Source organism: Nannobrachium achirus, assembly GCF_963921795.1.
Source record: "Nannobrachium achirus genome assembly, chromosome: 6".
Taxonomy (NCBI): domain Eukaryota; kingdom Metazoa; phylum Chordata; class Actinopteri; order Myctophiformes; family Myctophidae; genus Nannobrachium; species Nannobrachium achirus.
The window spans coordinates 47,145,107-47,158,294 of NC_137815.1; the positions used below are offsets into that span (position 1 = coordinate 47,145,107).

Here is a 13,188-nt window from a genome sequence, read left to right on the forward strand (position 1 = left end):
GATTTACAACAGCGTAGTAGGAGGGTTGCAAAAAAAAAGGCGAAAAAAAAAACACAGATCTACAAACTACCAACGTGTGGCGGCGCGACCCATTGGTATCTTGTAAATCTGTTATTTTTGGACACGCATGACGCAACACCCTCGCCCGGCGCGAGCATCCGGTAGGTAATCATCTGGGATCCCTGAGCTGAAGAAGCTGACCTGTTGGCAGTCCGCCGTCCATCGATTAAAAACCCTCAAACTAGCATTAATAACTATCCATAACTTTCATTTAGCATAGTTAGCGAAGTTATATTACACTTTTCTGAATATAGGCTAATGTCCTTTCAGCGTCGTTGATTTGCGGTAAAGGTTAGATATTTAGTTGTTGTTTTGTCTTGTCACTATAGTTATTGATAAAAATCATTTGACAGTTGATTTTAATACACGTAGCTAGCTGCCCGGGGTAACACTACAGCTAGCCGCCAATTGTGTACGTTTAATAGCCTAAATGTTTGGATTAAATCGGGTATTTCAGTTTAATTTAACCAGAAAGCTTTACCATTTGAATGTAGTGATAGTTTAACAGGGAGAGTGTAGGCCTAAGTATTAGCCCTGATTTATCTATTGTGCTCGGCAAGCGACACTACGCAGTAAAAAACCCAATGGTAGAAAAAGTACTCAAATATGTAAAAGCATCAATAATACTGCCATGTAGAAATACTATTTTACAAACTGTAAAAGTCTGGAATTCAAAGTACTTGAGTAAAGGTTTTCAAATACATGTAGTGGAGTACACTATGCCTCTGAGATGTAGTGGAGTAGAAGTAAAAGTATTGGAAATTGGAAATACTCAAGTAAAGTAGTACAAGTTCAACTACCTCAAACTTGTACTCAAGTACAGTACTTGAGTACTTATCTTAGTTACACCACTACCATGTTGTGTGTATTATTGTCATGTTATCAGGATGGAGAAGGACAGGGCATTCTGCTTCACTCTGTTGCTGCCTCCCAAGGTGAGCTCAGGACATGCAGTTAAACCCCAGGAACCTGTGGATGACCGTGGAGGATTCAAGCACAGACTGCAGCAGGCAAGTTCTCCTGGACAGTTTAATACAGTGGTCTCAGCCTTTTTCAATTCAAGGATCCCCATGTGGTTTAGGCCAGTGGTTCTCAAACTTTTTCATGTCACGGAAGGACCCCCAAATTGACACTTATTAGCTTGCAGACCCCCATTTGAAAAGATATGCCAGGCAGGGACTCCCATTTAAGAGAAGATTTTTACATCTCTAGCAGTGATTCTCAACCATTTTAATTTCAAGGACCTCCCCTTTTAATGTTAATTTAACCCTGAGAGTGTACAAATGGAACCAAATGGACCCGTCTGGGTCCATTTTTACACTCTGAGTTACAGACCCATAAGGTTCCATTAGGTTCCTAACTATCATTTAACTGGGGACCCCCTGGAACGCCATCAAGGACCCCTGGGGGTCATGGGACCCCACTTTGAGAACCAATGGTTTAATACATTGATTCTTCTTAGCCTTTTTCATTTCGAGGATCCCCATGTGGATTATTAGGCCACTGAACCCAATTTCATACCAAATCCTCAGTGTAACCAAATGGATCCTTACAGGTCCATTTGTTCCCATTTGTACAGAGTTAAAGACCCCTTAGGGTCCATTTGGACGGTGGTCCCTGGACTCGACATTGAGAAACAGTGGTTTAATACATCCCTATCAATTCTATACTACTGTACTACTGTGCTGTCATGAGTGTAACAGCAATGGTGGCCAAACCAGTTACTATAGTATAGGAACATATGAGTTAATCTATGAAGTTAAAAAATGTATACCAATGATATAATAGACATGTTTTCCCCAGAGCTACAATAGATGTAAACCCCAGGAACCTGTGGATGACTGTGGAGGGTTCAAGCAAACATTGCAGCAGGCATGTTCTCCTGAAGGGTTTAATACATCCACATATTATATAATGATGTACTGTAAATGAATGTAACAGCCAGGTTAACAGGTTAACAGTTATCAGAGTAGGAGTATTTGTCTATGAAGGTAAATCATTAATGCTAATATGTTTTCCCTCTAGAGCTACAGTAAATGTATTGACAAAGAGCGGGCTTCTTCCCAGAGTCTGCTTCTTACCAATACAAGCATGGCGTTGCCAACTAAACCTACTAGAACAGGTATCTTTTATTTTGCATTACACAACATTTAATCACAAATTATAAAATACTGCACAACAACAAAATTGCCATGGTTTATTCTGTATTTTCCTTTAAAAGATGTTCCCAAGATGAGAGTTGTTCCCGCTATGGAAAAAGAGGTGGTAAGATATAAACTAGGCCATTACAAAAACTGTATCCTCCAATTTGTTTGTTCATGATCCTACCGGTAATTGTGAATATTCCCCAGGATAATGGCAACCCTGCACAGCTGTATTCCAAGTTATTTGAAGAATTTGAGAAAATAAAGTCTTGGAAAGTCAAGGTTGATGCTGAGACCATGCAAAAAGAGAGGAGACTGCAAGAAAACAAAAGAACGATTGAAAACCAGCGAAAAGCTATTCATGAATTACAGGTCTGTGCATTAAATACTATGATATGCCTTTCATTATTTTTAATATATCAATGGATACTTAAGGGAAAAGTCATCCTTTTTTTTTGTTCACCCCCCTTTGACATCGTTGCATGTCAACTGCATTGCTGTACTATGTTCCTTTACAGTTTGGAAGTGAAAGTCTCAGCATGAAGTTGGAGGAACAAATCAACGAAAACGAGGATTTGAGGAACAAGTATATTTTCAATCTTTTTGTTTAGAACATTTTTATTTTTGTTTAAAAGAAAAATCTATGTCTACAAGCTCATTCAACTTTAAATACTTGGTTTATGGTGTGGATTTTCTATGCAGGAATAATGTTACACGAAACTTGTGTAATATACTGAAGGATACCTTTGAACATTCGGCTGACAGTATACATTTTTGTAAGTAAAATATGCTAAGTTAATATGCCAAGCAACTGATTTTTCTTTCTTCTTTTAAAATAATTACACATTGACATTTTACATTTCTTGCTATTTTAGTGGAATCTGAAAGAGAGGAAACTCATAATCTCTTTATTCAAAATAACGAGAATATTCAGGTAAACATTTCTAGGATATTAAAACCGCAAATACATATAAACAATGGAATAGCAAGTTGATTTTTGTGTAATAATAAAACTGTTCCTATAGAGAATGACTGCTGCATTTGAGGACCTTCGTGTTCAAGCAGAAGCTGATCAACATCAAATGCAGAAAGGTACTTACCATATTTAGTGAATGCTTTGCAGGCTTTCCCTCACTGGTAACCATGGAAACTTGAAGACTCATTTTACATTCATGAAAATCAAATGCATATTAATTGAAATAAGAAATGTATATGTCCATGGAAATTGCATTGATTGTGTCATGTCAAGGAAAGTAATATGTAGTAAAGTTGTTGTTTTTTACAAATTATTTTGGTATTTTTCAGTTAAAGAGGCTCTACTGCAAGTTGAAGGCCTGAAGGATAATTTTGAGCAAGAATATAACATGAAGCACGAAGAGGTTAGTAAAAAAGAAGGAGGGAAGATTATTTTAGCAGTGCCTATGATCAGTGGAAAATGAGACTAGTTAAATAATGGGGAGTGTATTCACAGGCTGCAGCACTTCAAATTAAGTTCAAGGATAAGGAGGCTGAACTCCAACAAGTCACTGTTAAACTTCATGACACCAAGGAGAGTTGCAAACAACTGCAAGAGTCAGCAAGTAAGATTGATATTTCAAGATAATGACTTGCTATTTACCATTGCTATTTACCATTTAAACCCTATATACTATATTACTGACTGCGGTCCTCCAGGGGTAGACTTTGTCCCCTCCTTTTTTATTTTTATACTCTTAACTGAAAATAGCCGATGTAAAAGCTCACAACACATCCAGTTGCAACGCTTTGTGAGCTTGTAGATCAGCTCTTTTTGCAGAATGTTGGCCTATTTTTGCCAAATGTTCACCTATTATGACATGGCCAGAATAGAGTTTCTAGGGTTCAAGTGGTTAAAATAAAAATGCAATAGTATCATGAAATAGATGGTGGCCACTAGAGAGTGCTATAATACTGTATTCAGTTATTGTCTACTCCAGAGACTAACTTGTAAGAATTAAAACATCTTTCCAGCATGAGCCAAACTATTAAAACACTTTAGAACGATATGATGGATCATATTAAATATTATTTACTAACCACCTTACAGACCAACACTATGAGCTTCTGCAATGCTCAAAAAAGGAACATGCCTTGCTTCTTCTAAAACTAAAACATGCAGAACAGCTTGTTAAAGAAACAGAGGTAAGTCATGTTATGTCTTTAACACTGAATTACAAACAAGTTGTATGGCACACTGTGCAGTGCACTAACGTTGGTCTTTCTCAAAAGGAAAATCGGATTGCTATTGCCAGAGCACTGGAACAGAACAAAGAGGAATCTGCTGATATGATTTTCAAAAAAGACTCCAGCTTGATGGATCTCAACAAAGTCAAAGATCAACTAGAAGAGAAGCTGATTGAGATTCAAGCCACAGCGCAGGAGTTACAGAACTCACTAACACTGGAAAAAGAAAGGTATGATTGTACTGCACAGACAATTGACGATATATATTATGCTTGTGTAAACAAGGATTAACAGTGTTAATTAGATATATTTTTTGTTGTTATTTCAAGGGCCATGGAGATTGAGGTTCAACTCGCAACAATCGGCAAGGTGCTAGAAAACAAAACTATAGATCTGGGTAAGCTGGATTTAGTGAAATGTTTTGATTTTCCATTTATGTTCTCTACCTACGAAATTGAAGAAAAGAAATATATAATATATATATATTTTTTTTTTATAGAAAAGATCCTGGTACAATGTGAACAGAAAAATGGGCAGATCAAAGTCGTTGAGGATGAACTGGTAAAGATTTGCTTGTATGCTTAGCTCCTACAGCATTTCCCATATGTGTTAGTTGGCAGAAGACTAAATTAAATTGTTTTTAGATCACAAAAACGAAATCCATTGCGTCTCTGATGGAGAAGATTGAAGTTATTGAGATAAAAATAGAACTCAAAGCTGAGCGTTCAAGGAAAAATGAAGAAACCGAGCTTATCCAGGTAATGCAAATGCACACCTCATCTCAGAAAGAATAATAATAATAATAATTCATTAATTGTTATTATTATGTTTCAAGTCAATAAATGTCTGTTATTTAATTTCAGTTAATGTGTAATTCAATACCAATAACTCATTTATATATTTTTCTTGACACAGAATAAAGTTGTAATGTTGTCTGCGGAGAGAATTCAGCTGGAGAAGGCTTGTGAGGAGGTGGAAAACGCACACAGGGATTTGAAGGAGAAGAATAACATGACTGAGGTTTGGTCTGACCACATTTAACAAAATTCTCTTCATACTTGCAATTACTCAGACATAGTAGTTTTTTGTAGACAAGAAGTATGTACAATATGTGTACAGTAAGTTTTCAATTATTCCCTGGAAGTTGGCAACCTTGCATAGGCAGTGCTATGACTGATTCAGATTGCTGATGACATTTAGTGATTACTAGTTTTGATATACAATTGGTATTACATTTCCATGCAAAGTGGTATTCAAAATGTCTAATTGTACCACATGCTTATATTTCTGACTAATAAAGTATCAATCCATCAATTAAATAGTCTTAAATTGAACAAGCTGATATATGTTTATCAGGCATTGACACTAAGGCTTGCCCACCTGCCCCCGGCAGGTAAATAAAACGTCAGGGCAGGTGAAGTTGGCTTTCAGGTTGCCCGACAGGGCAAGTGCTCATTTGAGAGGGGACACAAATGTCTATAAACACAACACGAGATATCTGTCTAAACACCTGAACGTGGCCAGTGCGCTGTGTCTTCTGGTCTGTGGAATGTGAAATAAGAGCACTATTTACCTATAATGTGCTGTTTTTACTGTTGCTACATTTAAAAATATAAAATAACAAGTGTGAAACCACAGACATATTCAATCATAGCTAAAGTATTTGGTATTTGGATTTGGAGGTATTGAGGAATGACATTTTATCGCACAGCCCCAGAAAATAAAGAAATAAGTGTTAAATTGAGCGGTAATTAAAATCGTATCATTTTATAATGGACGATTTACTTTTCGGGCAAGTGGGCATTACCTTCGGGCAAGTAGAACATGACCTGTACTTGCCCGATGGGCAAGTGCCTCTGAGACCTTAGTGTCAACCCCTGTTTATACTATGGCATTAAGGGCTGTTCAGTCACCAAGCACGATAAACAACCTGATTGTCCAAACTATGTGAATCATAGCATTATATGCAGAACGTGCATGATCAATCCTTTTATAGATTGGTTCACAATGTGAATGATTTTGTGATTTTGCAGACTCTTTGTGAATAATCCATGCATAGTGCTGGATTTATTTCTGTGATTATTTTTGTGATTGCTGCCAATTAAATATGGCCGTTCCAAGCTTTTACAAAACATAAACTAGAGCTATTACCACCTAAATGCTTGGTATGTTTCCTACTTGCAGATAAAACTACAGACAATGGATGGCAGGTTATCTGTTGAACTGAAGAGAAATGAAGCCACCATGCTTGAGATGAAACAACTGAAGAGCGACATAATACTACATGAGTGAGTACAGTATACCGGTATACTGTACATATACAGTATATACATTCGATATATTTCATTATTATATGTTCATTGAATATTTATGTAATGTCTTGTTTATCCAGGGCAAAGTATGAAAAACTATTATCAGGATTTAATGAACTGCAACTTGAGAGAGATACCATTCAGGAACAGTTTGAGAGTGGATCATCTGAAGTAAAGACTCTTGAGGCTAAGCTGAGAGTATGTAAACAAATTCAATATGGCTATGTATCATGACTTATACCTACTGTCTATAGTTCGTAATGAACTTGTTTTGACAAAATGTACATTTAATGACAAAATATAAACTCATTTAACCGATCAGACGAGCGAGGAAAAGGGTATGAACCTCACCAAGGAAATGAAAAAACTGGAAGAGGAGAACCACTGTTTACGGTTAGTTTGTAAGCTTGACCAATAAATGTAATTAGCTGGCAATATGTATTCTGTCTAATTATGTATAGAGACATTGAATACTGTTGTAATGTTAAGTTGTTTCATTCAATAGAGAGGATGTCAGCTCACTGAACACCAAAATTGAGGAACTGTGTCAAGAAACTGAGAACTTGCAAAGGAACACTAAAGAAAATGTAAGAATAATTGTCAACTGTCCTTAAACAAATGCATCGGCACTGCAGGGCAGAAACCTTGTAACTCCATATATCAACTTTTGATGTTTATCCACAAATGAATGCCCTACTTTGTCGTACAACAGTGTCATGCAAAAGTTGCAAAAATAGTTGACTGACAAGCTCACAACGTGTCAAGTATGTAGATCGGCTAATTTCGCTAGGCTATGTCCGAAGCATTGAAAGTATTTCTGTGGGTTTTACAGATATTGAACCAATGAAAAATATTAAGACTGATAAGTCTGTGGCTAAATAATAACTACATTTGATATCCATTGGAACAAACCTCCTTGGATATAGGAGGAGGTTTCCGCTCGACAGTGACGATATGATTATTACCATCTCAAGAAACAAAGATTCCATGGAAGGTCTGTCAGTATTGGTGATAACTTTTCAATTTCAATTTCTAGTGTGAAGATTTGCGAAAGGAGCACACAAAAAAAGAAAAGCAGATCAAAGCAGTAGAGTCAAAGGTAAGAAGTTTGGAGTTATACTTACTTATCCTGTAGCTTTTAATATTATTATTGGACTGTTTTTCAGGTATAATCAAAATACTTTGACTTTCAGCTTTCCATCTTCAAGACCAAATTTGAGGCTAAATCCAAGGAATATGAGGAATGCCATAAAGAGGTTAGTAATGGATATGAAAATACATTAAGATACTTATTGTTGGTTCATTTATTTAACGGTTACCTTGTTTGTTTTCAGAATAAAATGCTTAAGAAGCAAGTGGCAAAAGAGATTGCGAAAACTTGTTACCTTGAAGATGAGGTACGTTTTGAGTTTCACTGTAGCCTCTCTGTGATGATAGTACATAAATACCTAAACCTTACTCTCTTCCCACAATGTATGTCATGTAAATATGGACTTTTCTTATAATTATAGATCAACAATCTAAAAGAAGAGACCCTTAATCTTAAAAGCCTGAATGAGAAAGAACGACAAAAATTGGATGAAGATCTCTCATCCAAATCATCCTTTGCAGAGGAGCTTCAGAACGAGGTTGTTCTTGAAATGTAGTTTTATAGTTTTGATCGAGTTTACATTGTATAGAAAAATAAAATCATACATATTCTGCTTGTTTAGGTTCAAAACCTCAGACTTTCAGCCACAGAAGCCATTAAGAATAAGGAGGACACTGAACTCAAGTGTCAGAACAAGATAGCTGATATGGTTGCACTGATGGAAAAACACAAGGTATGGTCAAGTTAATTTCTGTTATTAGTATAGGCCATTGTAACTTTTGTCTTGTTTATCTTGTTTGTCAATTCATCGAACAATACTGTATGAGTATTAATTGTGTTTTGTTATTAGAGTCAGTATGACCGAATGGTTGAAGATAAGGATGCAGAGCTTGAGGAAAAGAAGAGAAAGGAGATGGAGATGGTTGCCAGTAGGACATCACTGGTATGACGATGAAAGAGAAATGGATTCATGACCAACGCTGTATGCCAACACTGATTTGTTATTTATTTATTTTTGTTGTTCAGGAGTTAAAGCTTTCACAAATTAAGACAGAAAATGATTGTCTGAATACACAGCTGAAGAAAGAGATGGCAGAGAAGGTAATTTTGGTTATTAGTCGACCCATAAGTGCAATATATTTGTCTAACCAAACTAATTCTAATTCAATCATATTTAAGTTTGAGTAACACATTTTTCCAATACATTTTAGGAAAAACTGCTAAATCAGTTAAATCAACTCGAAACAGAAATGTCATCACTGAAAATACGTGAACAAGCGGATGCAAAGTCCAAACAGGTACAAATAATATGATCCCAGCAAATGCAACCCTCCTAACATTATTCTAATTTCTACTGCACATTACCCACTCTACATTTTTACAAAATGTTAGTTGTTTAAACAAAGCATGATGTTCACAGACTCCACAGGAACCTTCTATAAAGAGACATGTGTTTGACACTTTAAAGACAAGGAAAACTCCCTCCCAGAGAAAAGGGCAAATAAATGCTGCAACTCCAAAGGTGAATGTAAGTTTGCTCTGTTCTGTTCAAGAGATGATAATGAATTTATTTATACAGCACATTTACAGACATAGTCACAAAGTGCTTTACAGAGCAGGATAAAGGAACAACAAATGGAAAATTGTGTCATTTCTTCATCATTTGGGATAGAGATTAGTTTTTAAGCAGGAAATGGCTGTGAATGCTCAAACGGTTCAACAATTTAACAGTTGAGTTCTGTCCTGTTAACTTGTTTGAAAAGTATTTTAACTGGCAATTATGGCTTTATTTTTAAGAATTCTGTGATCAACATCGTCAGAACCCCACTTGGGCACCCCACTAACTGGGTTGGAAGTGGAACCCTATCAAAGGACAAGGTAAGAATAATTTGTTGACTGTTGACCCAAATTAATATAATGTCACAAAGCATACAGATTAATTTGGGGCTGTGTGTGAAATACACATACATTTAGCCGTTTTGAAATCCATCCAGGAAATTATTTTGTCTATTTAGTTCCTTGCAATGTCACCCTTTGTTTCACATGCAAATACATGTGTGGCCCTATAATAGCTCAAATAATGATGGAATAACAAGAGGAAGCTCCAGCTCTGATCTTTTTGATTCGCATTACATGGATAGTTTGTGACTATGAGTTTTGAGATCCCCTGTATTTTGCACCCTGGCTATATCCTGCTGTATTGTCAAATGAGATAAATAACCATCATAATATTATAAGATAGATAGATGGATAGTACATTGACTCTCACTGTGAATATTCTGTGTCATAGGAAAGTACCAGTGAAGCCAGCAAGACCCCTTCTCAGGGCACCACAATAAAGGATGGAGATACGCCCAAAAGCATGGTGTGATATCTTGCAATGATTTGGAGCTGCATAACATGATTGATAATGCTGTAGCTCAATTGGGCGCGTAGCGCTATTCCGAGGTCCTGTTGTTTCGAGGTCCCAGTAGTCAGAGGCTAATCTGCTGACGCTGGTGAATGCTAACCTGGTGAATGCTAACTCTAAGTCTAAACTCTAACCGGACTACTGGGACCACGAAACAATGGGACCTCGGAATATCAAGATTTTGCTGCTCAATTTAACATGATCTCTCTCTTATGTCTCTTATATGTCAAATGAACTTCAGAATGCAGATATCAAAACACCATCTTGGAGCACCACTAAGAGTGTTACGGCACCAAAGATCAAGGTAAATTAATCTGACAAGAATTAAAGAGACAATTCACAGATTTTGAGCTGTCATTTGAGCAAGTGGGTGAATGTGTGAGAAAGAAGAATAGAAGATGGATGTGTGTGTGAGTGTAAAAAAAAAACATTCTCACATGCTATGTTATACTCTACAAAACAAGTCAACACATTCTAATGTGTAATATCAGCAAAGTGCCTCCAGAGTGAGATTTGTAAAGGTTAGTTTAACATTGAAGGTGATGTTTTGTTTTCTTGAGAGGTATCTGTGAATTACTTTGCAGTCCTACAGAATAAGAACACCCCCGTCAACAGAGAAATCTGCCCCATGGAAGAAGAGCCTCCTGGAGCTTGACCCCAAGTCTGACAGCTCTGCCTCTGAACACGATACTCTGGTAAAGAAATAGAGTAATAATTTTACGTATTTTATCAGGTTTCTTATGCATTCAGATACATTTCTGTGCCCTCTTTTATTGGTGTGTTTTTAAGATTGCCCTTTCCTCTCCATTATAGACTTTTGCACCTGAGCCAAAGTTATTTGTTCCACAGTGCAAACAAGACTTTTTCAAGAAGGTAGTGTGAACTTTATTTGTATTATCAATTGTTATACCCATAATTGTAAATTAGCCACTGGCATGTATTGCGACTCACAGCTAGTCATTCCTATTTCCATTACAAAAGGGTATATGTTTGTGTTTTTCAATTCAGAGCCCTGCCGTTCATAAGTCACCAGGAAACTCCCTGAAGCTGGCTGCAATGAAAAGGATGAGAGATGCAGGCTGGACTGCTGTCACTGGGACAGCTGACAGAAAGAAGAAGAAGAAGACAGCAGAAAAAATCTTTTCATAGGTGTTAGTGTAATCTTTAAAGATATGACTGTTTTCAACTTATTTAGGATCCCAACAGAAGTTCACTAGTGTTCCCTAGAGTTTAAGTTCGTACTGGTGTGAGGTGATTTTAGGTTTGTAGACACTAAATCATTACCTTTGAATTGTTTAGATGTATTAGCGTTGTATATTAAAATATTAGATACAATATTGTACACAATCTCACTTTATTATCAACCATTATTAACCTGTAAAGTTAAAAGGTTAAATGATCTTCCAGGTTCCATCTTTCCATGACATATCGATGCCAGTGAAGCGTTTAATACATCCATGCAGTGAAGTCTCAAAACATGTAATTTCAACACCTTCTCCTTCACTGAGAAATTCAAGGCAGAATTGAGATTGTTCTTTGGTGGTTGTTGGTCGATTGTTATAGACTCAATGGCCATCATCATACAGTCCTCCAGAAATGACAAGTATGACATGTGCTTCAAAAAGATCTGCTTAAATGCAAACACAAGTATAATGCTGAAGAGAATTGTCATATTTGTTTCTGAACTGCTAAGGACCTAACCTAAAAATGAAGGAAAAGGGAGAAATCATTTTTTGACAAATATTAACCACTATAATAACGAACATATAAGCCTTCCTTGTGTGGACAGTTGGAGAAATTAGTGTAGAGTGGATTGTAGTTCTATCAGTCTAAGTAGTAGTTACTGCTGTGGTCATTGAAGATGGCTCATCTGTTAAAGCGATCCAAACTAGTTGACAGTGTAGTCTGCTGTGTGGTAACGTCCTGGGTTGTACTGGTGGTAAATAAAAGTGTGCCTTCAGTCATATTTGAAAATACTGTGGCAGAGAGAGTATATCATTTGTTTTTGACGCCATTAGATTGAGTTACCACAGTTGTGTTGTCCATTAAGTTAGAAATCCTAGATATATTCTAGATCCATTCAAATGTCCCATACTGTAGCTGTGATATTCAACTTCCCACAAGAGAGGGCCACAAGACAACATGCTAGTGAAGCAAAGTTGGTATACTGTAGGTGGCCATTCTATTCTATATGTGGAAAACAAAATAAATAAATAAAATGTAAAAGAGGCAAAACAACTCCCAGCAGCAGACAACATTGGATGAAGAAGATGGAGATGGATCAGGCACACACTGTGTAAAGGTTCATTCCCACTGGACACGATAAAGATACTAATAACGATATGTCGGCGTTCACATCAATTATGACGGCTTTATCGTTGTGGTGTGGGCGGCTGGATGCTGCCATCCACTTCAAATGAAAACAGTATGTTTTTATCGTTATCGCACCCAGTGTGAAAAGGCCTTAAAACACCCCCAGACAGGCTCTGACTTGGAACCCTCAAGCCCCAAGGGAAGACAAACAGGCCGGGGCAAAAAACACCTTTCTCTGGTTAAAAGCACAAAATGTGCTCTTACTTATTCTTTTCCTCTAATATTTTACAGAATTACGGTATTTACAGTCATTTCAGTCTTTGACTGCAGTACCATAAACATGCCTTTGGTTATTCTTGAAAAGTACAGTAGGTACATCTCAATAGGTTTCTTTAAATAGGGATATATGTGGTAAAAATGGCCATGGTACTTATAATGTAACAAACTCGTCAGGTAAAGTCTTGAAAGACCTGGAATTCGCCCTATTTTTTCACCAATCTACAGTAGATGGTATGCCGGGGCAGACAAAAGAAAATGTTTAACTCACCTTCTGCCTTCCCAGAAGTGAACCAAGTGAAGTGAAGTGTGTGTGTGTGTGTGTGTGTGTGTGTGTGTGTGTGCGTGTGTGTGTGTGTGTGTGTGTGTGTGTGCGTGCGT

General features: G+C 36.9%; 1 protein-coding gene across 1 annotated transcript; it reads left to right on the forward strand.

Annotated features, from left to right (window-relative positions):
• Positions 1–947: 947 nt before the first annotated feature.
• LOC308287130 (uncharacterized protein) lies at positions 948–11,367 on the forward strand (the record flags this gene model as incomplete). Its single annotated transcript, XM_080728250.1, has 12 exons — positions 948–1,070; positions 2,412–2,576; positions 2,723–2,790; positions 2,907–2,980; positions 3,080–3,138; positions 3,230–3,296; positions 8,453–8,541; positions 8,659–8,751; positions 10,099–10,173; positions 10,460–10,522; positions 10,803–10,913; positions 11,227–11,367. 12 exons carry the CDS (start codon positions 948–950, stop codon positions 11,365–11,367), a joined length of 1,128 nt encoding a protein of 375 aa, XP_080584376.1.
• Between the last annotated feature and the right edge of the window lie 1,821 nt (positions 11,368–13,188).